Genomic DNA, 27,254 nt, shown 5'->3' on the forward strand with positions numbered 1-27,254 from the left:
CACCAAGAACCGGGTGGAAGTCCACGTGTGGGATACAAGTGCAGGTTCGGACTTGGAGGCTCATCCACAGACCCGAGACTCAGAACTTCAGTCCAGAAGACAGGAGACAGGACCTGGGTCCGCTGCCCACCCCGGGTACTTGGTCTCAGTGAGGGGGAAGCATGTGGCCAAACTCTGGTGGCCACCCAAAAGCATTCTCTCCTTTCTGAGCCTAGGGCAAGGTTACAGTCGCCAGCACCCTGTGCTGAGGGGGAACCCCTCGCCAGCCGGGCCCCTACTGGCTCCGCGAACAGAGCCCCTCACGGTCCTGACTCCTCACCATTGCACCAGGAACAAACAAGTTGACCGATCCTCGTGCCACTCAGCGGGGGGCCAGAGCCTACCGTGACGGCGGAAGGGGGGCTGGGGAGGGCGGCGGAAGCCCAAGTCACCCAAATCCTCACCCTGCCATCGTGGGTCAGCAGGATGGAGTCGCTCTTGATGTCCCGGTGGATGACGCCCTGGGCGTGGAGCACAGACAGGGCCTGCAGCACAGCCAGGCACACCGAGGCGATCTGCTCCTCGTTCATCCTGCGTGGGGAGGAGTAAGCACTGGGGCACACGGCACCCACCAGGGGCCCGAGGGGAACCCGGGCTGGCTCTGGGAGTCTGAAGGGAACCTGGCCCTACCAGCCCTGCCACCCGAGGGGTCTGAGGGGGACTTAGCCCTGTCATGGGAGAGGTCTGAGGGGACCCGGCTCCATTCTGCAGGGGCCTGAGGAGACAGCAGGCCGGGTGCCAGCCAGGGTCCGGCTGCCCGGCAGTACCTGGTGTGGGTGACGATGTCGGTGAGCGCGCCTCCCTCCAGGAACTCCATCACCACCCAGAGCTCGTCCCCCACCAGGTAGCTGTTGTACATCTCCACCACGTTCTCGTGCTGGTAGTCCCGCATGATCACCACCTGGCGCGAGCGGCTGGGTCAGCGTGGCGGCGGGGGCGGGCCGCCAGCCCCTACCTTCAGCCCAGGCCATCAGTTGCCACATTGCGGGCCTGGTCTACCCATCACTCTTGCTCATCGGGACTCCCCCTGGACTGCCCTCCCCACTGCCAAAGTCAACAGACCACAGAGGCAGCTTCAGGCAAGAAGCCTCCACTCTCAGAGTCCTCTCTGACCCATGCCCACACCCTCCTGACCCCAGTTTGTGACAGTCCTGAGCTGGTGCTGAGTGGCCCTGAAGACCAGGATGGTGTTGGGGGAGGAAGGTGGGAAGAAGGCATCTGAGAGCAGGGTTGGGATCAGGACAAGCAGGTAGCAGCCCAGTTCAGAAATGGCACTGGGTGGGGGCAAGGAGGCTTCCGCAGCAAGAAGTCCTAGCCGGGTAAAACCCGGGGGATGTGGGACACGTGCTCCCAGGGCCGCACTCAGCAGGAGCCCGTGGTGCAGGTGGCAGGGTAGTACTGGGGGCCGGGGGGTTATGGGGTGCAGCTGAGTGCCAGGTGGTCCTGCACCAGAGTCCAGAGGCTGCTCCCACACCGAGTCCCCTCCGGAAGGAGCCAGACGTCTGCCTTTGTACAAGCTTCCTGGTAGAGAGCCCACCAAGAAAGAGCTAAACGAAGCCCAAGGCTGGACAGAGCCATGGACCTAGATGGGGTAGGTTTCGAACACTAGGCAAAGGGCCAGGTCTTTACCCTGGAAGCACTGGGGGCCTCGCAAGGGTCAGTAAGGCCGGGGCAGTGGTGGCGTGGTGGGCCTGCCGCCATCCGGAGCCCTTTGGCTGCTGTGTGGGGAATACCAGGGGCGGGGGGGCGGGGAGCCCAGGCCAGAGTGGGGCCCAGTGAGAGAAGAGGAGGCTGGGGCAGGGGGCTGGGGCCAGGGAGGGCCGGGGCTCTGGCCTGGGGACAGGGTTGGTGCGGCTTCTTTGAGACTGGTGACCAGAGGACAGGCAGAGGTTTGGGAGATACTCTGGGGTCATTCTGGGACTCAGTGGGTGTGTGGGGCCTGGAAGACGCTTAGAGGGCCAAGCTCAGCTGGGGCTCGGGGAGGGGCCGGGAAGGAGAGAGTGACATGGCTGAGAACACTGTGGGGACAGAGGGGCAGGTGTGAGGAGTGAGGAGGAGAACACAGCTCTGGGAAGCCGGGCCTTGAAGGGCCCTCTCCCATCCTTGTGCCCTTAGGGCCTCTGCGCCCTTGGGAGAGGAGCACCCAGGGGGGGTGAGGGCAGCACCCAGAGACCAGGAGGCCCACCTCGTTGAAGAGCAGCTCACGCCTCTGCTGTTTGCGCAGGTCCATCTTCTTGACAGCCACCAGACGGCCCGAGCTGCGCACGGTGGCAATGCACACGACCCCCGTGGAGCCCTCGCCGATCTTGATGAAGTTGTCCAGGTAGGAGCGGGGGTCCCCAGGGTCCACCACCAGCTGCAGAGCAGCCCGGAACTGCTCATGGGACACGCGCTGGGGCTCCCGCTGTGGAGAGCGGGGCCCGGGAGGCCCAGGGGCGGGGACGCCAGCGGGGGCAGCGAGGGTCCGGGCTGGAGGGGCCAGCTGGGGCTCGGAGGCATGGGGGCCCAGCACTCCAGGGTTGGGGGGGCCACGGGCTCGGGCAGGAGGCCGGGAGGAGGACTGGGGGACAGCCAGGCCCCCCACTGATGGCCCGTTGGGGGCCATGCTGTGAGGCTCCCCCTGAAACAGAAGAGAGACGAGGCTGTCAGTGGAGGGGCCAGGGGCCGGCTCTGCTCTCCTGAGCAGGACAAGGCCCGGCTGTGGCACAGACACACGGTGGTCAGGATGCAGATGGATGGGGGCTGGGCACAGGTTGGCATTGGTGGGGAGGACAGGGAAAGCTTGGGCAAGGGGATGGGGGCTCCTGAGGCAGGGGGATCAGTTACCTGGGTGCCCCGGGATGGGTGATCCGTATCAGCCCGCGGGTACGTGTTAAAGGGCCGGCCAGCTGCCACTTTCGCCCCACTGGCCACACCAGCAGGCTGCGGGGTGCTGACGTCAGGCCCAGAGAGGGGACGCTTGTCTCGGGAGGACTCCTGGGCCCCCCCTGAGCCCTCCCTGGAAGACTTGGGCTTCTTCTCTGGCCCCGCCCGCCGCCGGTCACCACCGCTGCCAGCCCCCTCGCTGCGACCAGCAACCCGGCCTTGGCCGCCTGCCTTCTCCGGGCCCCCTCTGGCCGCGGCGACCTGCTCCGGGGGCATCCCATTTTCCTGGCGGGCACGGGTGGGTGGCGGCGGTGGGCTGTCTCTCCTCAGGGAATTGGAGCGTGTCACCGACATGTTCTCAAACTCGTCCAGTAGCAGCGTGAGGGCCCCATCCTTGGCACCTTTGCTGCCCCGCACGATGGTCTGGGGTCCCGGGTCCGGGGCAGTGGTGGGTTAGGGGCCAGGCAAGGAGGAGGGCGACAGAGGACATGTAACCAACACACAAAGACAGACCAACACAACACACACAGAGACAAGACAGACAAATGAAGAGATGCCATGCGGTGGTGATGGGGCTGGGCAGGTGGGGGCAGCACCAGAGGCCTGGCGGCCCCTCCCCCAGCCCAGAGAGGTCAGTGGGGGGCGGGGCTGGAGGAGTGACTGCCCCTCAGTCAGGCTGTCACCTCCCCACCCTCCACCTAGAGACTGGTTGCCCCAGAGGCACCCTGCTGTCTTCTGCCTGCTCTCCTAGGGGGGAAGGGGAGATGAGGTTCCTGCCCTGGGGGGTGAAGGGGAAGGAGGGCAGAGGCCATGCCACTCCATAATCAGCCCTGGAGAGCTGCAAATTACAGGACCTGGAGCCCGGGCACAGCCAGGCACTTCCTCCCCTGCAGTCTGCCAGTGTTGTTGACCCTGGATGCCACGGGGCAGGGGGGAGGGGGGCAGGTACAGGGAGAGCCAGAAAGGCCTAGGCCCAGGGTAGAAGGCAAGAGTGCCCCAGGAGCAGGGGTGGCAATGGGAATGCCCATGGGGGCTGGGCAGAGTGTACAGTGTGCCCCAAATCCACCCAGTGCTCACCCTCCACTCTCGCCACCTGAGCCAGGTCAGGGCCACCTCTGAATCACTGCCTCCAGGGTTCCCTGCCCCCGACTCCACTCCAGGCACATGGACCACTGCTCCTCCAACACTCTGGCAGCTCCTAGCTCAGGGCCTTTGCACCACCTGTTCACTCAGCCTGGAACATCCTCGCTAGGTATGCCATGGCTGCCTACCTCCCTGCCATCCCCTCCTTCAGGTCTCTGCTGGAAACTAGGCTTCTCAGAGGGAGGCTTCTGCTGACCAGCCCCTACCACTTCTTACCCCCTCCCAGACCAGCGGACATCGGCACCCCTACAGCTCCCCTGGTGCACATGTGTGAGGGTAGCGACTGGGCCCTCCTCCTGCTCCTGCTAAACCTGAGCACCTAGAACAGTGTCCGGTACGCAGAAGGTGCTCAATAAACATTTGCTGAACCATGGAGTGAGTGAGGGGAGCTGGGTGGACACTGTGAGAAGCAGAGAATGTGGCCCCCCGCCCTGTGCTGTCAATCACTGACCCAAAGGAACAGGGGCCCAGGGCTGCCCGATGCCCTCAAATCACAACTCCTCTCCTGTGCAGAAGACACTAATCCCAGGAAACACACCTACTGGCCCCAGTGCCCCTATGGCGCCTGTCCCTGCCTCTCCTGGGCCTTGGCAGCCAGCCCAGACGCCTGGCTTTGCCCGGGGACCCTGTGAAGCAAAGCAGACAGCTGGTCAGGCTTTAGTATTAGAAGTGCCCAGGGGCTGGAGGAAGCCTGGGAGGACTGGGCAGCAAACACCAATGCCCCAGGGGCCCCAGGACAGCACTAGCCTGTGCGACACCTTGGTGTGAATTAAGACACGGGGCCCCTTCCTCCTGGTGGACACAGCCCCACGCAGGACCCACGGCTGGCAGGCCGAGCAGGGCTGGAGTTTAGGAGGCGCCCCAGTGAGGGCATGAACAGCACCCAAGCAGCTGCAGGGCTGGATAGGGGACAGAATCGAGGAGGCTCAGGGGTGCCCGTGCCTCGCCGGCCGAAGGGCTGCCTCTCAGCTCCAGCTGCTGCATCAGCAGAGGCCAGAAGTGGAGGTTTGGACATGAGATCTCTCATCTTTTTAAGCAACGACAAACTCCAAAATATTCAGAGGCACCATGCATGGGGCACAAGAACATCTCAGAGGGCCACCTGATCGAGACCCTGGTGGGAGAGTGTCCCCATTTGCATCTATGCCCACCTCACTGACCCTGGGGCCTCCCCTCAACCAGGCTGAGCCGGGCAACCCTGACCCCAACCCAGCCAGAGAGGACGAGTCAGCCGCAGGCCTGGCCTCAGGCGCCAGGCCTGCCACCCCCATCCCTGGAACAACCCTGGCTTCGTTCCCGGGCTGAGGCCCTTCCTGTTCCCACTGCCCCTGGGATCCAATCCATGCTCCCTGGCAGGCGTGGCCTTACCGCCCCCTCCATCCCAGGCTGGCCTCACGGCAAGCCGCGCCTGTGCACCCGAACCATGAAGACAGGAAAGGGGTTTAAGAGCACAAGCCTTTTAAACAGACCTTGGTTCAAACCCCAGCTCTGCCCTTTTGCTCAAGATAGTAGGGAAAAAAATCCCACACCAAAAGCTCCCAGTGCTCACGTGGGCCTCTTCTCCCACTAAAAGCCCTGTTGCCCCACTTTCTGCCTCAGTGCTCAGTTCAGGTGTCCCCTCCTCCCAGAAGTGGGTCTGAACCCCAGACGCCTTCTCTGGGTTTCCCCAGACCAGCCTGGAGCACTTGGGGTGCTCACTGCAGGGAACAGGTCTGCCCCCACCACTGTCACGGGCGCTCTGTGAGGGCCCAAGGACAAGTGTGTGGCACTGGGGTCAGGAACACAGAGCTCTAGGTATGAGGCTCCGGGAGAGCACAACTTAGAAGCTGGCGGAGGGGTGTTGGAGGGAGGAGGTAAACGTGAGGCTCTCAGGGCTGGGGTCAGTGTTGAGAGGCAAGGTAAGGGGTCAGTGGGTGGAGAGGCAGGTGAAAGCCACCACTGGGGGTGAGGGTGAGGGTGGAGGGTTGGGGTGAGTGTTTGGAGATCACGAGGGATGGGGGTCAGCGAGGAGATGCTGGCCACAGGGTCAAGTGTGAGGTTAAGGGCTGGGGTCCCGCTGTGGGGGTCAGTGTGGCTCAGGAGAGGCGGTGGTGGGTGCCAGCGTACCTTGGGGGCCTCATGCTGAATGGAGGTGATGCAGGCAGGGTCAATGAGGGGCTTGGGCCGGCGAGCTGACTCCTCAATCAGGCTCTGCCACTGGCGGGGCAGCCCCGTGAACTTCTGCTCGTGCTGGTCGAAGCCCGTGTGCACACGGTGCTCGAAGTTGGACGGCGCCGAGATCTCTACCCGCTTCTTCTTCTTCCCAAACATGGCGCCAAGCTCTTAGTACCGGGAGGGTGCAGACCTGGGCTCCGCAGCAGGCCTGGAGGAGGGGGCCACTCACTAGAAACCGCCCTGCCCATTCCTCTCTGCTCCCCTGGCCCTGCCCTGGCCCTGCCCCTTCTCCTCCCCTTCCTGGTCTCTCACTACTCCCTCCACCTCCACGGTCTGTCCTTTACATTCGCCCGAGGGACCCCGTGAGCACCTGAGTCAAGTCGCATCTCTCCTCTGCTGAGCGCCCTCCTGTGGCTCCATCTCACCCAGGGGAAAAGCCGCGTCCTCCCTGTGGCCCACCCCACGTGACCTGGCCCCATCCCCTCTCTACCTGCATCTCCCCCTGTTCACACCCTTGGCTTTCCACCCTTGGGGCCTTTGCACGGGCTGTTCCCTTCATGAAATACCCTTTCCCAGAATCCACGCACGGCTGCCTCCCTTCAGGTCTCTAAGTCCTCGGTGAGTCCTTTCCTGACTGCCCCAAATAAAAGAGCCCCCATGCCCCACGGGCGTTCCTCCACTTCGCTTCACAGCACGTTCGCCTTCTAGAAACCCAGCTGTGCATTCTTGTGATTACTAATTTCATCCCCACAGCCCAGCACTAGCGTCTCAGTGCCCCGTCCGGGTCTCACCTGTCCAGTCCCCGTGTCCCACCCCACGCCTAGCAGTGGCCGGCAGACGGGGTGATCAGTGGCCGGCTCTGAACAGCCTGGCCTGGACTCCAGGCCAGGAACACCACACGCCTTTGGTTACTTGTTCAACAACTGGTTCCTGAGGCCCCGTTCTATGCTCGCTGCCTAGGCAGCCTCACTGCGACACGCACACGTCCCAGGAGGCCCGGGCTCCGAGGAGGGCAGTTCTCCACCAAGAGCACACGGTGGGAAGATGCACTCCGTAACAGGTACTAACAGACAAAGCAGTCTGCTTTCGGGTCTGGGGTCTCCAGTCAGCTGCTCAGAATAGCACCAGGTACAGTATATATGCGTAATGAAAGCTGGCTTAACCACCAAAGGGGCCAGCCTCGGCTGGTGTGGCTCAGCGGACTGAGCGCCGGCCTGTGAACCAAAGTGTCGCCAGTTCGACTCCCAGTCAGGGCACATGCCTGAGTTGCAGGCCAGGTCCCCGGTTGCAGGTGCACGAGAGGCAACCACACATTGATGTATCTCTCCCTCTCTTTCTCCCTCCCTATCCCTCTGTCTAAAACATAAATAAATCTTTAAAACCAACAACAACAACAAAGGGGCCAAAGGGGAGAAACGCTGATGATGGTGTCCCACAGGGAGACCAGAGAAACAATGGGGAGTGAGATGACCAGAGAGTAAATCTCTCTCTGCCACTTAACTGTGTGTGTGATCTTGGGCAAGTGACTTAACTTCTCCGTGCTTTGGATCAACTCCGAGCAGAGCCGGACACCAAGCTGGGCACAGAGGGTGGGCCCTGTCCTCTTTGCTATTCTGATAGTCAGGGTCCCTCCTCGAAGTGTCTGAGGGAGGAGGGGGGCTCGGGTCCGGCCCCCCGTCCCACACACGGGCCCTGGGGTCCACAGACCTTGTTCGTCTCTGGCTGTGCTAGAAGTGCCCTTGGGCGGGAGACTTCTCCTCTTGGGGCTTCGGGTTATTCATCTGTAAAATGGGAAGAAAACGTCACTCGCCTACCCATTCATTCATTCATCACTCACACATTCAGAACAACTCACTCCTTTGTGCCCGGCCTGTGCCGGTTGGTGTTAGGGACACAGGGGTGATGGAGACAGCTTCTGACAGCCCAGAGTGGTTGGGACGGGGGTCAAGGTCACCAGACCAGCCTGGAGGGATGGCACGGATGGCACAGATGGCAAGGGGAGGCTTCCCAGAAGAGGTGCCATGTGAGTGTAGACCCACAGGACCAGGGAAACACCCTGGGTGGGGATTCTGTCTGGTTCGTGGCTGGCTGCCCAGCACCTGGCACAGTGCCCAGCACAGGTCAGCCCTGAGCTCTCCTCCCATGGAGGGGCTGCTCCTTTCCTGTGGGAGCGGCTCTGTGAGGTGAGGCCAAACAGGCTGCCGCCCCTTTCTCAGAGGAAGGACCATCAATGGGCAGCCTCTGGGAGAACCGGTTTGGCAGAGAGAGGAAGGTGGGTGGGGACCTAGCAGTCAACCTGCCTCGGCTGGTCCCAGGTGGCCACCACCAGGTCTGGCCAAGACTCCCCCAGCTGCCCGGTTTCTCCCAGCAGCAGGACTGCAGCTGCCTGGAGGGGGGGTGGGACAACCCCGGCCAGGAGGGGGCCCCTTTGCCTCTGCCTCAACCCCTTCTAAGCCCCCACCAAGCCAGGAGCCCTCTCAGCACCCCCAGCCACGGCCCAACCCTCTGCACACTGCCCAGCCCTCCCACCCAGACCCCCACTGGTGGCCCCGACCCACCCTGTTCTCTAGTTCTCTCTCTCTCTCTCTCAGCTTCTCTGCCCACAGCTGTCATGCTAGCTCCAGGTCCTTGTTTTGTCCCTACACCTGACCCTCTTCCATCTTCCCTGCTCTGTCGCCCCAGGTCTTCACCCCAAGTCCTGTCACCTCTCGTCTTCCCAGACAGGACCCTCTTTGGCCCCAGACTCGGCCTCACTCCTCCCTGTGGCCTTTCTCACTCTTCGCCCTGCCCCTCCCCCTTCCCCAGCCTGAGACCTCTGCAGGACAGGATTAGCCACGTGACCCCTCAGTAATCCTCGGAGAGGGGAAAACTCAGGATTCAGATGGGGTTGGCAGGAGGCAGCTTGGAACCTGGGGCAGACAACCCAGAATCCCACCCATAAACCCCCAAGCTCTCTGCACAACACAGCGGGTTCCACCCGCAGCCAAGTGTGAGCGCACAGAGGGAGGGGCTGAGAAGGCACACCTCCGGGTATTGGCCAGGGCCGCCCCTTTCCTCTGGGCACTGCATGGAAGGCAGGACAAACAGAGGAACTGACCGTGTTTATAAGGATCAGGCCGGAGCCCCACCCTGGGGCAGCTCTAAGCACAGCCGGCTCCTTCACCGGCGCCCTCTCCCACCAAGTCTCCAAGCTCCTGACCTAACGGGGCTTCAGAAGAAAAGGGCGAGGGGCTGCTCCTCTAGGGGCCCTGCACCAGGAGCGGGGGCGGGGGCTGGGCAGAGCAGGGGCTGAGGTTCCCGGGCAAGCTCAGAACTTAGCAGGTGAACAGCCCAGGGGCCAAATTTGGGCTCTGCTGCTACCCACCAGGCCAGCTACTTTCCTGTGCCTGTGAAGTGGGACGAGCCAGCCCCCCTCGGAGCTCACTGTGTGGCCCTGGGCCCGCAGCTGGGCCGCCCTGCGTCTCAGCTGCCTTCTCCGTTAAAAGAGGGCTGGGGCAGTATGAGCTTCCCGGAGATGTTATAAGGAGTCACCGACAGCGCAGGCACGGATGGCTGGGCCCCAAGGCAACTGCACGCAGTGGGGAAGCTGTCACCCCTGGAGCAGCAGCAGGCACTTACTGAGCACCTACTGGGCTCTGGCCCCCTTCTAAGCATTCAGCCCAGAGTCCCTCATTTACTCTGCACACCTGACCCAGGAGGAAGGGGCCATTACAAGCTTCCTGCTACAAGACCAAACAAACAAACAAACGAACCAAGACAGAAAGACAAAAAACACAAGGCACAGAAGACACACCACTTGCCCAGTTACACGGCTTGGTGGCAGTGTAGACGTGAGATTCCAGTCCAGCCCAGAGCCCAGGGCCCCGAATCCTGGGAATTGGCAGCAGCTGCCTTTCAGGAGATGACGTGCACTGGGCCCTGCTGGGTACTCCGTGCCTCATCCCATTCCATCCCCTGCGAGCTAGGGACTCTCATCACCCCCAATTCACAGACAGGGGGGCCCGAGGCCCAGAGAGAGGAGTCCCTTGTCCACAGTACCCAGGATTTGAGCCTGGGCAGTTAGACACCCGAGTCCAGGCTCTTACCTGCCTGTCCTGCCCCTGAGGGCTGCGGCAAGAGGCGACCCTCATCATCATCACCTCCAGGGCGGGTCCTGGCCTCCCCAACCCCCATGCCAGACCTTGCCCTTCCTCTCCTGCCCTGAACCTTACTGCGGGGGAGGGTCCCTACTTCCTATCTGACTGTCCCAGGACCCCAAGGGTAGCAAGAGGCAGCACAAAGTAGGGTTCTTGACCCACTCCCTCATGGTTCCTTATCCACCTTTTCCACTGGCCTTTGGCACAAAAAAGATGTTGGAAAGCCACTCCCTGCCACCAAATGTGGCTTGCTGAGGCCTAGCCCCAGTCCTTACACTACCATCACCACAAGGGGATCCCACAACCCAACCCTACAACCCTACGCAGGTGCTGAGCTCACTGACCCCCTACAACCTCAGTAACATGGCTACTTCCCTCCCCATTTTGCAGATGTGGAACCTGAGGCTCACGAAGTGATATGCTGCATGAAGGTCACCAAGCAGAGGTGGTCCTGGAAGGCAGTCCGATCCACACGAGCCGACATCCTTAAACCCTGTGCTGGCTCCCTAGACTCTGCCCTGTGGCCCAAAGGACCCATCACCTCTCCCCTCCTGTCCTTCCTGACTCCCTCTCACTCACTCTGTCTCAGCTACACAGATCCCCTCACTACTCTTCAAATCCTAGAAACGCCCAACCTCAGGGCCTTTGCACTGGTGGTTGCTACCTCCCGGAGTTTTCTTCTCACTGATTTGCACACGGCTGTCTGCCTTCTTCCCTCCACCCCACTCCCACCCCGTGTGCTCAGATCCCCTCTTCCTGCCCTATCACTCCCCATACTCCCTTTCTCTGCTTCATTCCTCCTCACCGCGCTTGCCACGCATCGTGTGTGTCTGATTCTTCAGGATCCACCTCACCCACCAGAATGTCAGCCCCAGGAGAGCAGGGCCTGCCATCCACACTGCTCCGCGCTGGCCCCCAACGCCTGCCTGCAGCATGGCTGGGCCCACGGCCGGCACCGATCCATCGGTGCCCAGTACGCAACGCCCCTGCTCTCCTGCCTCAGCCCCTCCCCAGGAAGACTGGCGGGAACTGGCAGCGAAGGGCCCGGATCCAGAGGTGGAGCGTGGACGCAGGAGGCCAGCACCAGGCCTGCAGCCACCAGCTGGGACACAGACGCCTCTGCCGGTCAGGTGTTGGATCCCAGGAGTGCAGGCACACTTTGCACTCTGCTCTAAAGTGTTTGTTTCAATTAAAAAAAAAAACATTAAAAATGATTTCTCATGTGGAACAGCAGTTTTCAGCCTGTCCTAGCAAAAGCTTCAGATTTTCCAGTTGCCTTGCACTGGCTCGTTCCACCCTCTGGCCTTTCATGAGAAGAACATGCCCCGCCCCAATCCAACGCCCGCCCCAAAAGTCAGCCCAGCAGAAGAGCAAGAGCCAGGGTGCGACAAAGCTGGCTGGGGGTGTGCGTTTGTTGACACTCTGACCCCACCCTCCCCAGGCTCAAAACACAGCTGCCACCCCTGGGCAGCGAAGGACGCTGACCCAGCTGGGCCTGGGGCCCAGGGGCAGAGCCGGGGGGGGGGGGGGCCCCCNCGAGGGCTTTGCGGGGGGGGGGGGGGGGCGCACTGGGGCCACGGCCACCCTGTCATCTTCACCAAACTGAAACCCCTAAACCAAGAAGGGGACCATGAAGTGCTCACTGTCCCCAGTCTGTACTCAGGGTTTCCGCCACCCGCTCCTGCTCACTCCTTTGCCACAGTCTTTACCTGCCAGCTCTAGGAAGCCCTTTCCCTGCCTCAGTTTACCTCCTGTCTCTGGGCTGTGCTCTAACAGTGGGTGGGGAATCCAGCCTACTTTCTGGCAGGCAGCAGGCTCCTCACTGGCCCCCACCCCCTGCCACTGACCTCCCTCGCCATTCCCACCCCATAGCCTTCCTCAGCTCTTGCTGCCCCCCTGCACCGCCCCCCTGCACCATCCCCATCCAAATCTCTCCTCGGGCTTCCTATCATGAGCCAAGGAATCCTCACAGAACTGGCCCCCAGGCCCTGCCTCAAGCTTTGGGACTGACACATGCCCCCCTCCTTGGCAAACACCTACTCTACCCAAAATGACCCCAGGACACTCCCGCACCACCCACCACCCGAACATCACTGTCTACCAAGGGCTGGTACCTGCCAGACCCGAACTGGGCTGCCCGCAGGGGCCTGAACAGCCAGAAACACCCCTGCCCTTACAGAGGTCATGTCCTAGGGGGAGGGAGCCTGGCAGGAGATGTGATAAGTCGGAAAAACAGCCAGGAAGCTGCTGGTAAGCGATGAGAAGAAAAATACAACAGAGATCAGAAGGGTGAGGGGAGGTTAGAATTTTCACTGAAGTCTGGGAGGGCCTCGCTGAGAAGAGGACACTCAGGCAGGGACCTGAGGGGTAGGGAGGGGAGCCATGTGGGTACCTGGAGGAAGAGCAGGGGCAGCAGGAAACGCCAGGGCAAATGTCCTGAGGCCGAACGTGCTTGATGTGGTCAAAGAGCAGAAGGGAGGCCAAACAGCAGGGGCCTGGAACAAGTGATGAAGAGGGGCAGGCAGGCAGTGAGGGCAGGTCGGTGGGGCCTTGGGGGCCACGGGAGCCCTTTACCTGAGTGAGACGGAACCACAGGGAGGGTGGGAATAGGGGAGAGACGGGGCCTGATGCGGGCAGAGCACAGACTCTGCGGTCAGGACAGAAGGAGGGGGACCAGGGTGGGGAGGGGGAGGAAGCGGGCAGAGGAGAAGGGATCACTATAAAGGTCAAGTTGGTAGGACAGACCAAGTGCTGATACCACTGCAGTCACAGCTGGAGTGTGAGTGGGGCAGGGGCGTGGTCTGGTCCTGCCCATCACCACATCCTCCAGCGCCTGGCACGGTCCAGCACTTGGTCCACTCTCTCTTGGCCCTTAGCATCATCTAACATGTTATATGGTTATAAGTGAATCTACTGATATCCCCTAACAAGGTCGGTGGTGTGGCACAGGCAGGAACCACATTCACTTGGTTATCTAGGTGCCGGAACCCAGAACAGGCCACCCCTCCGAGGCAGCTGATGGAGGGGACACACACCTGCTTCGGTGCAGACTCTGGCCTGGGCCTGTGCCAGCCATGCAGACCAGGCCACACTGAACCCTCCAAAAAGTCCTTGATGAGTCGGGGGTGGGTATGGAGTCCTCCTCCTTCCTGTTTCCCAGACCAGGACACGGGCCCAGAGAGAGGAAGTCCCTGCCCGGCACCACGTTGCAGAAGCGCCCACTCTGACCCAGAAGGCCGTGTCAACACCCCCCCAGCCTCCCGCTTCCCAGAGGCCCTGGCCCCAGCCAAAGCCTCCTCTCCAGACAACAGACTCCAGGGGTTTACAGGACCAGAGCCAGGGCAGAGACAACCCCACTAGCAACGACCAGAATCCGGATCAGAAAGGCTTCTTTGGTCAGGGGGGGATCTGAAAAACGTTAAGCAGAACTCCCCAGGGCATTCCCCTTGGCTCACACTGTGACTTCACTGGCACTGCCCAGTGGGCCCGACCCAGCTCAGGGCCTCGTCTCCTCCCCTCGCTTCACGCCACCACACCGGGGGTCTCCTCTTTAGTTCTGAACACAGGACTCTTGTTCCAGCCTCAGGGCCTTTGCACCCACTATTTCCTCTGCCCAGAGTTGCATGGCTCACCTTTTCTTGATATTCAGGTGTCAGTGCAAATAAAACTGCCTCAGAGAGGCCTTCCCTGCCCCCCGACACAACCTGTGCCCTTGCTTTATACCTCTCCGTGGCATGTACTTCCACCTGGCATGACACACCTGTCGACTGCAGTCCCCCCGCCCTCCCCGCAGTAGGATGCTGGCCCCTGGAGCAGGGCCTGGGCACACAGCAGGCACTCAGTAAACAGCATCTGAACAAAGGAGTGGTGCCCTTGCCAATGTGATGAGCTGGGCCCTGAGGACAGGCAAGGAAGGGTGTTGGGGGCAGAGGGCAGACGGGAGTCCCCAAGGCCACTCCACACTGTCTGTAAGTCCAACCTTAATGCCTGAGAAGGAACTGGGGCCAAAGTCTTTAGAGAGCAAACCTGGCTATTTAGTAAATAACCAGGTGTACGTCCCAACCACAAGAAGTCCCCCGCTGGGAGTCCAGGCCAGGCCCTCCCCGGCGTAGGGAAGCCCACCCCAGCCCTGTGGCCTAGGCTGGAGACCTGAGGAAGGGGCAGCATATGTGGGCTACAGGCAAGAGGCAAGTCACACAGCGGGGATGCTGAGGGAAATCTCTGAGTCCTCCCAGTGGGTAAGCTCACATAAAGCCACCCAGCTCTGGGCTCACCCTGGCCGGGAGTCGGCGGTCTCCACTCGGGTACCCGGCGCCCAGCAGGCCTTCACACGCTCCGCGCCGCACAAGGATGCCCCGCTGGCGGCTGAGAGCAGGATGCCCAGGCTCAGGGACCAGCCCCGCCGCTGCCAAGCTATGTGCCTCTGAGCAAGGGACGCATCTCGCTGGGCCTCAGTGTCCCCACCTGCAACCTACGGGGAATGACAGTCCCCATCTCCTGGGAATGTCTGGATGATCAAATGGGACGACATGTGCAAAGCATTTATAAAAGCGCGTGGCGCCCAGTGGGTCCTTACTACGTGTTAGCTGCTGTGTGATTACTGTCGCTATTACTGTCGCTGTTACCATCGCTGCCGCTGAAGGAATGACTAAAGGAACAAATAAATCAAAGAGGACGCTGGGCAGGGGCCTCTCTGGCCAGCGCAAAAGTGCCAGTCCTAACCATCTCCGTGGAGTCTTACCTTACCAGGGCTGGGATGGGGGGTGCAACAGGCTGCCACCGCCCATCTCTGCAGCTGGACAGGGAGCCTCCACGAGGACAGGGCCTGGAGCCACCTCAGCCACCCTGTGTCCCAGCCCTGCCCAGCAAAGAGGGGCCACAGCTCCTTTACCCAGCTGGGCCCAGGCCAGTGCTCAGAACCCCGAGGGAGGCCAGCCGGCTCCTCTGACAGCCCCAGGCTGGAACACCCCCTTCCCTCCTGGGCAGGCACAACAGCGCATAGACACAAAGGGCCCTGTTGGTGTCCCTCGCCCTCCGGAGGCACCCAGGCTGGGGACAAACGCCACAACGAACCTGAGTGCGGGGTAGCCCACAGGGACTGGGGAGATCAGATTAGACTTCATTCACTCCCCGCTAAAGCAGGCCAGGAAGCGGGGAGGGGGCGCAGGTAGAACAGAGGCCCTGGAGCCCTCCCAGGCCCTGCAGCCCCAGCCCTCCCCGCAGTGCAGCTCCCTGCCCACCCCCACCCCCACCCACTCTAGACACAGCAGCACATGAAGACGCGCCACAGTGCACAGCCTCCACAGAGACTGTGACACAGACACCACACCGGCGTCCAGCCACACAGCCAGACACACGGGAACTCACACGGTGGCCACACAGAAAACCCCCCAAGCAGCCAGAGACAGCAGCCGCCGCCCCAACGTCGCACAGGCAGAGGCTGTACAGGAGCCTGGGCGCGGGAAGGTACATCGTACCCCGAGGCTCAGCTCCTGTCTCTCAGATGTGGGCCCTGCAGAGTGACCCCGAGGGAAATGCGAGGCATCAGAGGGAGAACGTGGGGGAAGCGGCCTTAAAGAGGGGCCTGGACCCAGGGACGATGTCAACATGGTGAGGCCAGGACACGAGGGCAGCCGCAGCTGGGCCCCTGAAGCCCCATGGACCCAGGACCCTTCCAAAAACCCTGCAAAGACCCACACACATCCCAGAGGTGCAGACACTCCTGAAAGAGACCCACAGACACATGCCAACAACATGTATGATCCCAACCTGGGCCACCACCCAGAAACACAGGCACACGCATGCACACACACAATTCCACAGACACTTCCTAACTGCTGGACTTCCCTAGAAAGACGGACCCCCCCCCCCACAGAGGAACACTCCAAAGTCAGTCAGATCACGAGACCCATACGAGCCTAGATCTGTACACAGAACATAAAGGGCCCCCATGGCTGACCCAGGCACACCCACGGCTGACTCTCGTGTCAGTCACCCAGAGTGACCCAGGGAGGCACAGCCTCAGAACCAGCCCCATGCAAACCAGAGCCAAGGGTCGAGCTCCCACTGAGATACTCAGGGACCTGCGCTGACACCTGTGGTAAACCCCAGCAAAGACACCTGCCACCACTGACGCACGGAAACACCATGACCCTGCCCCTGGCCCCAGTAAAGGTGTGGCCCCTGGATCACATGCTCACGCTGGCTCAGGTGACCAGGCAGCAGGACTGCCCTCCTCACACCCAGGGCAGCCCTCCCCACTCCTCCCCTCCTGCCTGAGGCCAGGGCAGCTCACCTTCACCATCCTCTTCCCTCGGTCCTGGGCCACCCTCAGTGGGGAGCCAGCAGACAGAGGCTGCAAGTTGGGAGAGCAGGCAGCAGGTGTCCAGGAGCACCCGCCGAGGAGGGCTGGCGGGGCTCTGCGTCCCAGCTTCCCTGGCAGCGGGTGGTGACGCGGCCCTGGCCCTGCCCTGACAGTTGAGCTCAGTGCAGCTCCAGCCCACGGGAGAGGGGGGAGGAGGGAGAGTGGGAGGGAGGGACAGAAGGAGGCGGGGTGAGCCTGGAAAGCCTGGGCTGCATCACCCACAACTGTCCCGGCAGAGGGAGGGGCTAGGCAGGGACACGGGAAGAGGGGATTCCAACCACAGCCCTTCCTCTGGTGGGGCCAGGCCCCCCTCGCACACCCACCCCCCACCCCCCTCATCCCCACGGCAGGCCAGGGGCCAGGGGCCAAGGAGGCAGTGGGTCTGCACAGCGCCTCAGAGCGGCTGGCAGGGCAGCGAGGTTTGAAACAATGACCCAGGCCGGGGGACAGGTCAGACGGATGTGGGGTGAGTGGAATTAGACATGGAGGGGTGGCTAGAGACCTGGGGTTCGCTGTGTTCCCTACTGTCCACCTTCCAGGCTGTGAGTCCAGCAAGAGCTCTGAAAAGGCAAAACAAAGGTGGCCTCTCCAGCTCTGAGACTTGAGGCCTAACCATGAAGGAAAGATCAAGTTCATGGTGAAGCCCCAACCACCATGAAGAGTGGGGCTGGGAGATGAGGCTGGCGGGAACTGGGCCAGAGAAAGGTGGGGACGGCTGTGCCATGCTGGCTCTGACTTTCTGGAAGTGAGTGGCCCACCTTCACGGAGAACTCGCTTCGGGCTGGGCCTGCTCTGAGCGCTGATACACGCCAAGTCATCGCGCCTCAGCGCTGCCCTCAGTGGACAGGCCCTTTATTGGGCCCATTAACAACAGAGGAAACTGAGGCCTGAAGAGGTTGAGTGACTTGCCCAAGGGGTGTGACACGGCAGGGAAGTTAGATGCCTGCCATCTGTCCGAGTGCCCATGCCCCGAACCAGCTTTCCTGAGCGCGGCCTAGCTGATCCAGAACCCTCGTTCCAGAACAGGAGAGCAGGACACGCAGAGAGGGGCAACCAGGAAGGGGCCGGGCTGGCCCTGCCTCACAGCCCACGCCTCCTCTGCAGAACCTTTGCGGGCTCAGGCCAGAGCTCGTGGTGTGACGTTTGTGTCCTCTTGTGTCTCACCACCATGGAGGACTTCGGGGTGGCAGAGGTCAGGCTGCTCCCGCAGCCCACCCGGACACCCTGGCTGGGCCTATCCCAGTGCTGCCCCTCCGGGCTGTCCCTGTCGCTGACAACATTGTCTGTCGCCCCCAGTGGTTCAGACATCTGCCGAGCTCCTAGCACACCGGAGGCAGGCCCGTTGGAAGCCCTGAGAACTCCGCGATGAACAAACTAGACAAAACTCCCTGTTCTGGGGACTGACGTGGAGTAGGACTGCCCTCTCACTGAGGGGTCCTGTGAGTGACAGGAACTGGGTTCAGGGCTTCCCATTCCCGACAACGGCCAACTCCCACAGGACTGAATTCATCCTTCACACCAGCAGGGCCCGCAAATCCCTCACCCCCTTCCGTCCCTCACCCACTCAGAGCCAGAGGCTCCCAGCAGGGCCGGGGCTGCACCTGGGGCCACAGCAGGGCAGGAAGGAGACCCCAGAAGCCCCAGATCCCCGGCCACCCCCTCCCCCACCCAGGGTGGAGCACCTGTCAGGCAGCCACCCAGACAGGAGCCAAGTGGGGCGGCTCTCCTAACCTCCCCAAACCGGACAGGCTGGTTTGGGCTCTGGCAGCGGAGGCGGTCAGGGATGGGGCAGTTCTGGCCAGTCAGGGGGAACCAGGTCCTAAGGTGAGGGACAGGGGAGAGCAGGGGAATGGAGGAAGGAAAGAGCCCCCAGCCCCCCGAAGTCTCACTGGAAACAAGGGATTCAGCTGGTGATAGGCCTCAGAGGCCAAGAGAGGTCGTCCAAGACCTTCTCACACAGAAACAGACCTTTATTATAAAACTTTTCAAACGCAGCCCAGAGCAGAGACTAAACCAGTGAGCCCCCAGTAAACACACTATTCAGATCCCTAACGATTACCATTCTGCCCATTTGAGCTTCATCGCTCCCCTTTCCTTCCTGTCCTCTCCGTCTCAGGGTCTGTCTCTTTATAAAACAGGCACATGATTCAAAAGCCAATGGCACTGGAGGGCAAACAGTGACAGGCCTGTCCCCCCTGCCCTGTCCCAGCTCAGCCCTGGACGCAACCTCTACTAGTCTTTCCTTCTTCCCTTGTGACGGAGCCTACACACGCATGGGAGTGCAGGGGCACCCTCGTGCTCACACACTCCTTTAAGAAAACCATAAACGACAGCACGCCACACACACGAATCTGCACCTGGCTTTTCTCAAGAACATTCCTTGGCTCTCCTGTGCTGCTGGCACCAGGGGGAGCTCAGCAGCACCCAGCAAAGTTGAGGACGCACACTCGAGACCTGGCAAGTGCACTCCTGGGTGACCACCAAGCAAAACGCGGCCCTTAGGCCCCAGGAACACGTGTGGGAAGGCGCACGAAGCACAGTCTGACTCTGCCAGGGACGGAAACGATGCAAATGCTCATCCACGGAAACGGACAACCTCGCCCTGCTGGCTCCGCGGAGTAACACACAACAGAGCCGGTAAATGATTGAGGTAGTGCCTAGTGCACTCGAAAACAAAACGATGTCAAACCAAAGAAGCGTAACATAAAACACATCCTAGGATTTTGTTCAGAAAAAGGCCAAAACCAGACAAAATGAAATACACTGCTTAGGAAGGTGTGCAGAGGTGGCGAAACCAAAAAGAAAGCAAGGCAGTGGCTGCCGGCAAAGCTGGGGAAGGGGGGCCTGGAAGGGGCTCCGGGGGCTGGCACCTGCTCCTTCGCTGGGAGGGGCACCACGTGGTCTTCCCACTGCAGCGACTGGTTATGCTGCACAGTTATGTTTTATGCCTTTTCCAGCAAGTACGCTAACAACCTGTGTTATTTTAAAATGTTATTATATTTATGTATATTACGTATCCACTTATGGTTACTGTTTTATTTTTATCTATTTAATGTTTACTTATTAAAAGAACCTTATTACAAATTTAAAGAAAAGATATATACAATATACGAGGTTTATCTGGAAAAAGTCCAGCCATTGTTAACATAAGGAGAATGGTTGGTGTGACATCGATGTAACCTGGCAGCCAAGGAGAATGGACTGGAATGCGCATGCGTGAACAGTGATGACTTCACTGTACTAGTCAGTGGGGCAGTAGATGCCGTTGAGTGAGCATGTGCACTGTGTGGCCGTCACATTCAAAACGACTGAGCGAATAGAGTAACAAATCCGCATCACATTTTGCATTAAGTGTGAACATTGCTCTACTGAATGTTCAGGAGGCCACAGCTATGGGCAACTGGTGATTGGCAGCTTCATAAGGACAACATGCCCACTCAGGCATCACATCTCGTGCAGAGTTCTTTGGTGAAACATCAAATCACCCAGGTGACTCAGCTCCCCTACAGCCCAGATCTGGTGCCCTGTGACTTCTGGCTTTTCCCAAAACTAAAATCACCTTTGAAAGGGAAGAGATTTCAGACTCAGGAAAATGTGATGGGGTAAGTGATGGTGACTGGGAGAACTGTGTGAGGTCCCTAGGAGCCTACTTTGCAGGGGACTGAGGCATCATTGTCCTGTGTACAGTGTTTATTGTGTCTTGTATCTTCTTCAGTAGGCCTCTCTGTTTCTACAGTACATGGCTGGATGCCTTCTGGACACACCTTGTGTGTCTGGATCCCCACAAAGCATGGCCCTGAGTGGAAGGACAGACGTGCTGTGGGCCAGTCCCTGTGAGGCCACATTGGTGGTTCCCAGCCCTGAGCTCTTACAAACAGTGCAGCCATGACAACTGAGGGGGCATTTCACTGGTGTGCCGGCGTGTCGTGGGCCAGATGCCTAGAAGTGGAACTGCGGGGCAAGTGTGTCCCATGTGCAGGCTGCACAGCCCAGGGCGTTGTCAAACTCTGATCCTTGCCGGTCCGAGAGGTGAAGTGTGGCCCCTCACAGCCTACGTGTCACCTGCATTTTTTCACTTAGCAGGATGCACACCCTTTCAGTCATAAAAGCAATCAGAATTCCTTTTCTGCTAAGTGTCTCTTCAAAGTCATTGCCTACCTTTCTGTGAGGTCAGGGACACCTTAGTAAACCCAATGCTCCAGCTTTCAGCTGACTGCTGAAAGCCAACGGGGGCCAGCACAGCTAAAGCTGCCTCTTCCCCAGCTCCTGCCACCTCTCAGCCTCATTTCTCCACACGCCCCTCCCCCGGGCATGGGCTCCAGCAGCATGCAACTTCCTTCCCATGTCCACGGATTCCACCAACAGAAGCCCAATGCACGTCCACTATGCACTGCCCAGGCTGGGCCAGCGGTGCAGCACGGTCCTTGCCCTGTGGGGCTGAGAGTCCAGGATCACACAAATGAAATGTGAAATTCAGCCAAGAGTCTCTGGCTGGAGGGACGAGGGTGTGGTGGAGCCAGGCCACAGATGAGCCAGGGGGCCTGCATCTGGAAGATGTAACCCTGGCTGCCTTCTCTGTGGAGGACGGGACCAAGGGGGCCTGAGTAGGTATGGGGACAAGTGACGAGAGCACACAACCGGTCCAGGCAATTGATGAATGTAGCGAGGCAGCTAGACATGAAGAGAAAGGGACAGATCGGAGGCATGTCCACCAAGAAGCAACACTTATCAATGAGGCGGCTGAGGACGAGGCAGGTGCCAAGGGTGACCCTGCAGCCGGGTAAACCACAGCGGTGCCTTGGGTTTACCCCCAGGATAACATCAGACAACACTCCCCATCCCTCCTTCCCCCAGCCCTGGTAACTTCTATTCCATTTTCTGTCTCTATGAATTCACCTATTCTAGGGACTTCAGGTAAGTGGAATCTTACAATATTTCTCCCACGTTTGGCTAATTTCACTTAGTATAACGTTTTCAACGTCCAATCACATGGTAGCACCTATCAAAAATTCCTTCCATTTTTATGACTGAATAATATTCCACTGTGTATATATACCACATTTTATTTATCCATTTATGTACTAACAGACATCTGAGTTGTCTCTACATTTTAGTTTCTGTGACTAATGCCACGATGCACACTGGTGTACAAATACCTGCCCAAGTCTCTGCCCGCGACTCTCTCGGAAGTACAGAGACCCAGGGGCAGCAGGGCCGGTCACAGGGCAGTCCCACACTCAGTCTTTCGAGAAACTCCCGAACTGCTTCCCACAGTGGCTGTACCATCTTACGTTCCGACCCACAATGCACGAGGGTTCCGATTTTCCTACATCCTCACCAATACTTGTTATTTTCCTTTAAAAAAAATTGCCACCCTGGGAGGTGTGAAGTGATGTCTTACTGTGGTCACTTACTTTTGACAAAGAAGCGCAGCAATTCAATGAAGGAAAGACCCTATTTTCAACAAATGGTGCTAGAACAACCGGACATCCATAAGCAAGAAAATAAAAGAAAGAAAAAAGAACCTTGATCCAAACCTCACACTTTCCATTATGGACCACAGACCTAAATGTAAAAGTTAAAACTATAAAGCTTTTAAATAACAAGCAAATTTTCAGAACCTAGGGCTGGGCACGAAGGCCTTCAATACGATACCAAAGCACGGCCCACAGAAGGCAAACATAACAAAGTCCACCTCATCAAAATTAAAACCATTTGTTCCGCAAAGGCCCATGGGAAGGGGGTACAAAAGCTACACGTTGGTAGAAAATATCATATTTACAAACTCCGCATCTGGCAAAGGAGTAGTATCTAGAAGAGATAAAAAAGACTCTAAAACCTTAGTTTAAAAAAAACCCAACCTAATTGGCAAACGGGCAGAAAACACGAAGCGGCGGCTCAACGAAGAGGATGCACAGACGGCAGATAAGCCCCCGACAGGGAGTTCAACACATCGGCCACTAGCAGAGCGCAAACGGAAGCCACCATCAGTTACCATTACACAGCCATCAGACCCGCTAAAGGAAAAAACAGAGACAACCACTAATGCCGGTGAGGATGCAGAGAAACGGGTCCCCCACGCGTTGCTGGTGGTTTCGGAAGATGGCGCGGCCCTGGGGAAGGAGCGTGGCAGCCGCCTTCCACACGCAGCCACCGGGCCGCCCGGCAACCGCGCTTCTGAGTATCTGTCCCAGGGGAATGAAAACTCACGTTCATGCAAAACCCTTTACGAGTCTGTTCCTGGCCGCTTTCTCTGTCACAGCCCAGCTGTCCTTCGATGGGTGAAGGGTTCAGCAAGCTGGGGAACATCCACACCACGGAGCACACGGTGATCTCAGTGGCAAAGAAGAGTGGATACCGAGACAGGCAACCACCTGGATGCCTCTCCAGGGAATACGCTGAGTGAAAAGAAGTCAACCCCAAAAGGTTACACACAGTATGATGCCATTTACATAACATTCTTGAAACAACAGAATTACAAAAATGGGAAATAGCTAAGTGGTGGCCGGGAGTTAGGGATGGGCCAGGGAGGAAATGGGGCTATAAAAAGGCAGCAGGAAGGATCCTCGTGAGAAAATGCTCTGGATCTTGACCATATCCCTATCGATATGCAGGTTGTGGTTTTGTACTAACTACAATCTGCAGGATATTACTGTTGGAGAAACTGGGTAAAGGGTACAGGGGCTCTCTCTGAATTCCTTCTTACAACTGCATATGAATCTGTAATTATTTCAAGTATTTTAATTAAAATAATAACTTGCTAAAATGCCAGACCCTTTCCTACCTTTCAGCTTTTGAACATGCTGTTCACATGCCTTAAAACACCCTTCCACACACTAATTTCTGTTCCTTTTGCAGCCAGTAGCTCAGATGTCTCCTCCTCCAGGAAGCCTCCTTCCCTGATTTCCTAGGCCAAAGCCAGGGCCTACCAGAGTCCTCTGGACTTCCACCAGCACAGCCAGGCCACTCTGGACTTTGCTTTCCCCAAAGTGACTCTGGGCTGTCACTGCCTCCAGCTCCAATAGAGTAGGACCTCGGGCTCTCAGGTTACCAGCCTGTCTCAGGCATCAGCCAGCACAGGGCTAGACTCAGAGGAGGTACACAGTGAATATCTACAAAATGGAAAGAGTGAATGGCAATAATGACAATAATACTGACAGCTAGGACTCATTAAGGGGTTTCTACGTGCCTCTTCTGAGTGCTTTACACTGATGAAATAACCTTTACACAACCCCACTTTATAAATGGGGAAACAGGTGGAAGGGCTGAGGAGGCCACATGCCCAAGGTCACCTGGCTAGTAGGTGGCAGAGCCGGGTAGCAAACCCAGCCTCCAGATCCAGAGCCATTGATTAACATGTCCAACCCAGAGGGGCTGGAAGGCTAGACACGATCACCAAACAGGGTCCTCAGGGGAAGCAGAGGGGCACAGAGGACAGGGGCACAGAAGAGACCCCCCCCCAGCCCCCAGGCCATTCCCAAATGGAGGAAGGGGGTCTCGTCTTTCTCCAGACAGACCTGGGATGATACCAGAGTCCCATTCCTACCTTACGGGGGCTCAGGGAAAGCCCCTTACACATCAAGAACCTGGTGGCAATGGTTTCAGACTAGGCGGGGGCAGGGGCTGTGGGGCCCAAGCAGAGAGCCAGCCCCAGGGCGCCCTCCTGAGGCTCCAGCAGGGGTGCTTTCCTCTGGCAGTTGTAGAGGGGGGAGGACTCTGACCACACCGCCGCCAGGAGCATCCCTATTGGCACGGGACTTCATTTATCCACCCAGAGAAACCTCAAGAGCAAAATATTGAGAGCAAGCTGCAGCCAAGTGCTGGCGGCCTGGGACCATTTACACGCAGTTTTAAAACCTGCAGAACCATCCAGTATGCTATTTAGGGAAGCCCAGGAGGGACCACAGTGAGGCTCTGGGTACCTGGGGGAGGGCGCATCCAGGGGCCCTTAACCCTGGCAAGGGTGTTTTCTCTCTCGGCTGTGCACTGGGCCCAAGGGGGTTCATCAGGTGATTCTCTAGTCTCCTGGGACACCTGAAATCTTTCATAATTCACAAAAAGAGGCAATAATTAAAAGAAGAAAGATGGTTGGATTTATTTAATAATGCTAGAAAGAGCACATAAAGGAAGTAGCTTTTAGGGTGCTGGCGATGCGTGTCTTGATTTGGTTGTTGATAGATGAGTGTTTGCTTTATAATTACTCATTAAACTGAACAGGGAGGTTTTATACACTTCTATGTACACGTCGCATTTTACACTCCCACACAGGAAACACCAGTGATAGCGATTCTGACAGCTGGAAGCTTCATCTACACACGCATGTGTGCACTGGCTCACTCTCTTTCTCAGCTTGTCTCTGTCTCTGTCTGTCTGTCTGTCTCTCACACACACACAGACACACACCCAGGGCTGCACTACGGCAGTGATCAGAGCAGCAGTCCTCCTTGGCCCCTTGCAGCTCTTTGCCTTGCTTCCTGCAAGGAAGACAAAGGCCTGGCAGCAGCCGGCCCCAGAGCCCTGACTTGGCCACAACACACGGCTCCCTCCGCATCCTGGCACTTTCAAGTCCTGCATGAGTCACATTCCCCAGGGAGCCCTTTCTGGCCACAGAAGTAGTCCCTGGCCTATCCTGGGACACCACAGCTGGTCACACAGACTAGAAGGTATTACTTAAGATTTGATAAAGCATCCCCATGGCAGGGACAGTCCTGGCTGGCTCATCGGAGCCCTGTGCTAGAGACACAGACCAGTGGAGAGGACAGTTACAAAGCGTTACACGTGGGCAGCACGCTGGTGCAAAGCAAGGCAGCGAGAGGGTGCCGCAAACGCACCCACGTTGCGGAGGGCTCGGCGAGGAGAGGTACCGGCCCGAGGTCACACGGTGTGCATCAAGAATCGGGATTCTGCCCTGGCTGGTACAGCTCAGTGGATTGAGCATGGGCCTGTGAACTACACGATTGCGGTTCGATTCCCAGTCAGGGCACATGCCTGGGTTGCAGGCCAGTTCCCAGCAGGGGACTCACCAGAGGCAACCATATTTCTCTCCTTCTCTCCTTCCCTTCCCCTCTAAAGATAAATAAATTTAAAAAATCTTAAAAAAAAAAGAATCAGGATTCTACTTGAACAACAATTAAATAAATCATTTAAGTACAAAAAAAAAAAAAGAAGAATCAGGATTCCATGGCAGGTGTGACCCGGGGCCCAAGTCCACTCACTTAACCACATTCATCCTCTCCTTCATTCACGCACTCAGCAATTCTTTATTATGCACTCAGATGCCAGGCACTGTTTCAGGCACTGGGGACACAGCAGCGAGTAAGACAGTCCCCCTTTCTCAGAACTGATACTCTAGTGGAGGAGATAAGCAACACCCAAGTAAACAAAAATGTACATAACAAGTGGAAGAGGGGCCAGAGAGTACAGTCAGGGAAGTCTGGGGGTGGCATGTGAGCAAGATCAGAGGAAGAGAGGGAGCCATGTGGGGACCCGGGGAGAGCACTGAAGGTCGAGGGAGTGGTCACTGCAAAGGGCAGAGCGCTGGAGCCCGCCTGGTGCATTCCAGATGTGTTGGGAGGCCACGTGGCAGGGAGAGAGGGCGGGAGAGGAGAGTGGTGCAGTTAAGGTCAAAGAGATCTACACTGATGCAGCTTCAGGGCACATGCAGGCACCATGCCTTTTACTGTGTGGTCACTGAATCCTGACCACAGCCCTCCAAGGGGGGCACAGTGCCCATCTTGTGGAGGAGGAAGCAGGCGGGGGATGGGAAAGATCCCGGGGTGGCCCAGCTGGCCAAAGGCAGAGCTGGGGCAGGAGTCTAGCTCTGTCCCTAAGCCTAAATCACAGGCCAGGCTGAAGGGGGTAGGGGTTCGGGACAATTCTCAGCTGGGGCCCTCTGGTCCCAGCAAAGCAGGATCCCGAAGCTGTGCATTTACTTACAACAGCGGTTCACTGGAAGTGGGGGCTCACACTGGGTCCCCTGTTTGCCGAAGTTCCCGAACCTCGGTCCTTAGGGTCTCCACCCCCAACGCCGCTGTATCCACCTACCCGCCCTACTAGGAGCAACTGAAGATTTTTTTCAATCTACTCACTTTTTAAGAAACTTAATTGAATTTATTTTAAAAAGTACTCAGAAACTACTGTTCATAAATGCCACCACCTAGGAAAGAAATGCAACCTAAACAGAACCAAGCTTCTAGACCTAAGTCCCAATTTACAGGGAGCACATAGGACAGAGGAACATGTCAGATGACACCACAAAGAAGCACCAACCACATCCAGACAACAGGACGGGGTCTGTGCTGGAAAAACCACCCAAACGGCGAGCACACAGGAGAACTGAGGGAGGAAATCTTATGGATTACAGAGCATTACGGGGCTGCCAACCAAATTCAAAAGCGCAGACCTCGTCTGCACTCCAGCCCAAAGAGACAAATTGAAAAAAGGATGCTAGACAGTTGGGGAAACATGAGGATATAAAGAAATTACTGTTTGTTTATTCCTGTGACAAGAGTACTGTGGCTATTTCTTAAAGATTCCTTATCTCTCATAGGAGA

The 27,254-nt window shown here is 58.3% G+C and overlaps 1 protein-coding gene across 5 annotated transcripts in view; it reads right to left on the minus strand.

The window, feature by feature from the left end:
- PAK4 (p21 (RAC1) activated kinase 4) overlaps window positions 1–27,254 on the minus strand; it is a 44,573-nt gene that overhangs the window by 3,655 nt on the left and 13,664 nt on the right. The window contains exons 1-7 of one of the 5 annotated variants that reach the window (XM_037030726.1): window positions 16,633–16,850; window positions 7,909–7,982; window positions 6,154–6,409; window positions 2,866–3,327; window positions 2,225–2,659; window positions 807–940; window positions 444–570 (exon numbers count right to left, since the gene is read on the minus strand). In XM_037030726.1, coding sequence (XP_036886621.1) covers window positions 444–570; window positions 807–940; window positions 2,225–2,659; window positions 2,866–3,327; window positions 6,154–6,357 — 1,362 coding nt within the window. In that variant the 5' untranslated portion in view covers window positions 6,358–6,409; window positions 7,909–7,982; window positions 16,633–16,850. Of the gene's footprint in view, window positions 1–443; window positions 571–806; window positions 941–2,224; window positions 2,660–2,865; window positions 3,328–6,153; window positions 6,410–7,908; window positions 7,983–11,142; window positions 11,253–12,729; window positions 12,830–16,632; window positions 16,851–27,254 lie in introns of those variants that run through there. The other 4 variants (XM_037030727.1, XM_037030728.1, XM_037030725.1 and 1 more) reach the window with 4 other exon arrangements.

Source organism: Sturnira hondurensis, unplaced genomic scaffold (assembly GCF_014824575.4).
Source record: "Sturnira hondurensis isolate 20B ecotype Veracruz unplaced genomic scaffold, ASM1482457v3 Scaffold0020884, whole genome shotgun sequence".
Lineage (NCBI taxonomy): Eukaryota > Metazoa > Chordata > Mammalia > Chiroptera > Phyllostomidae > Sturnira > Sturnira hondurensis.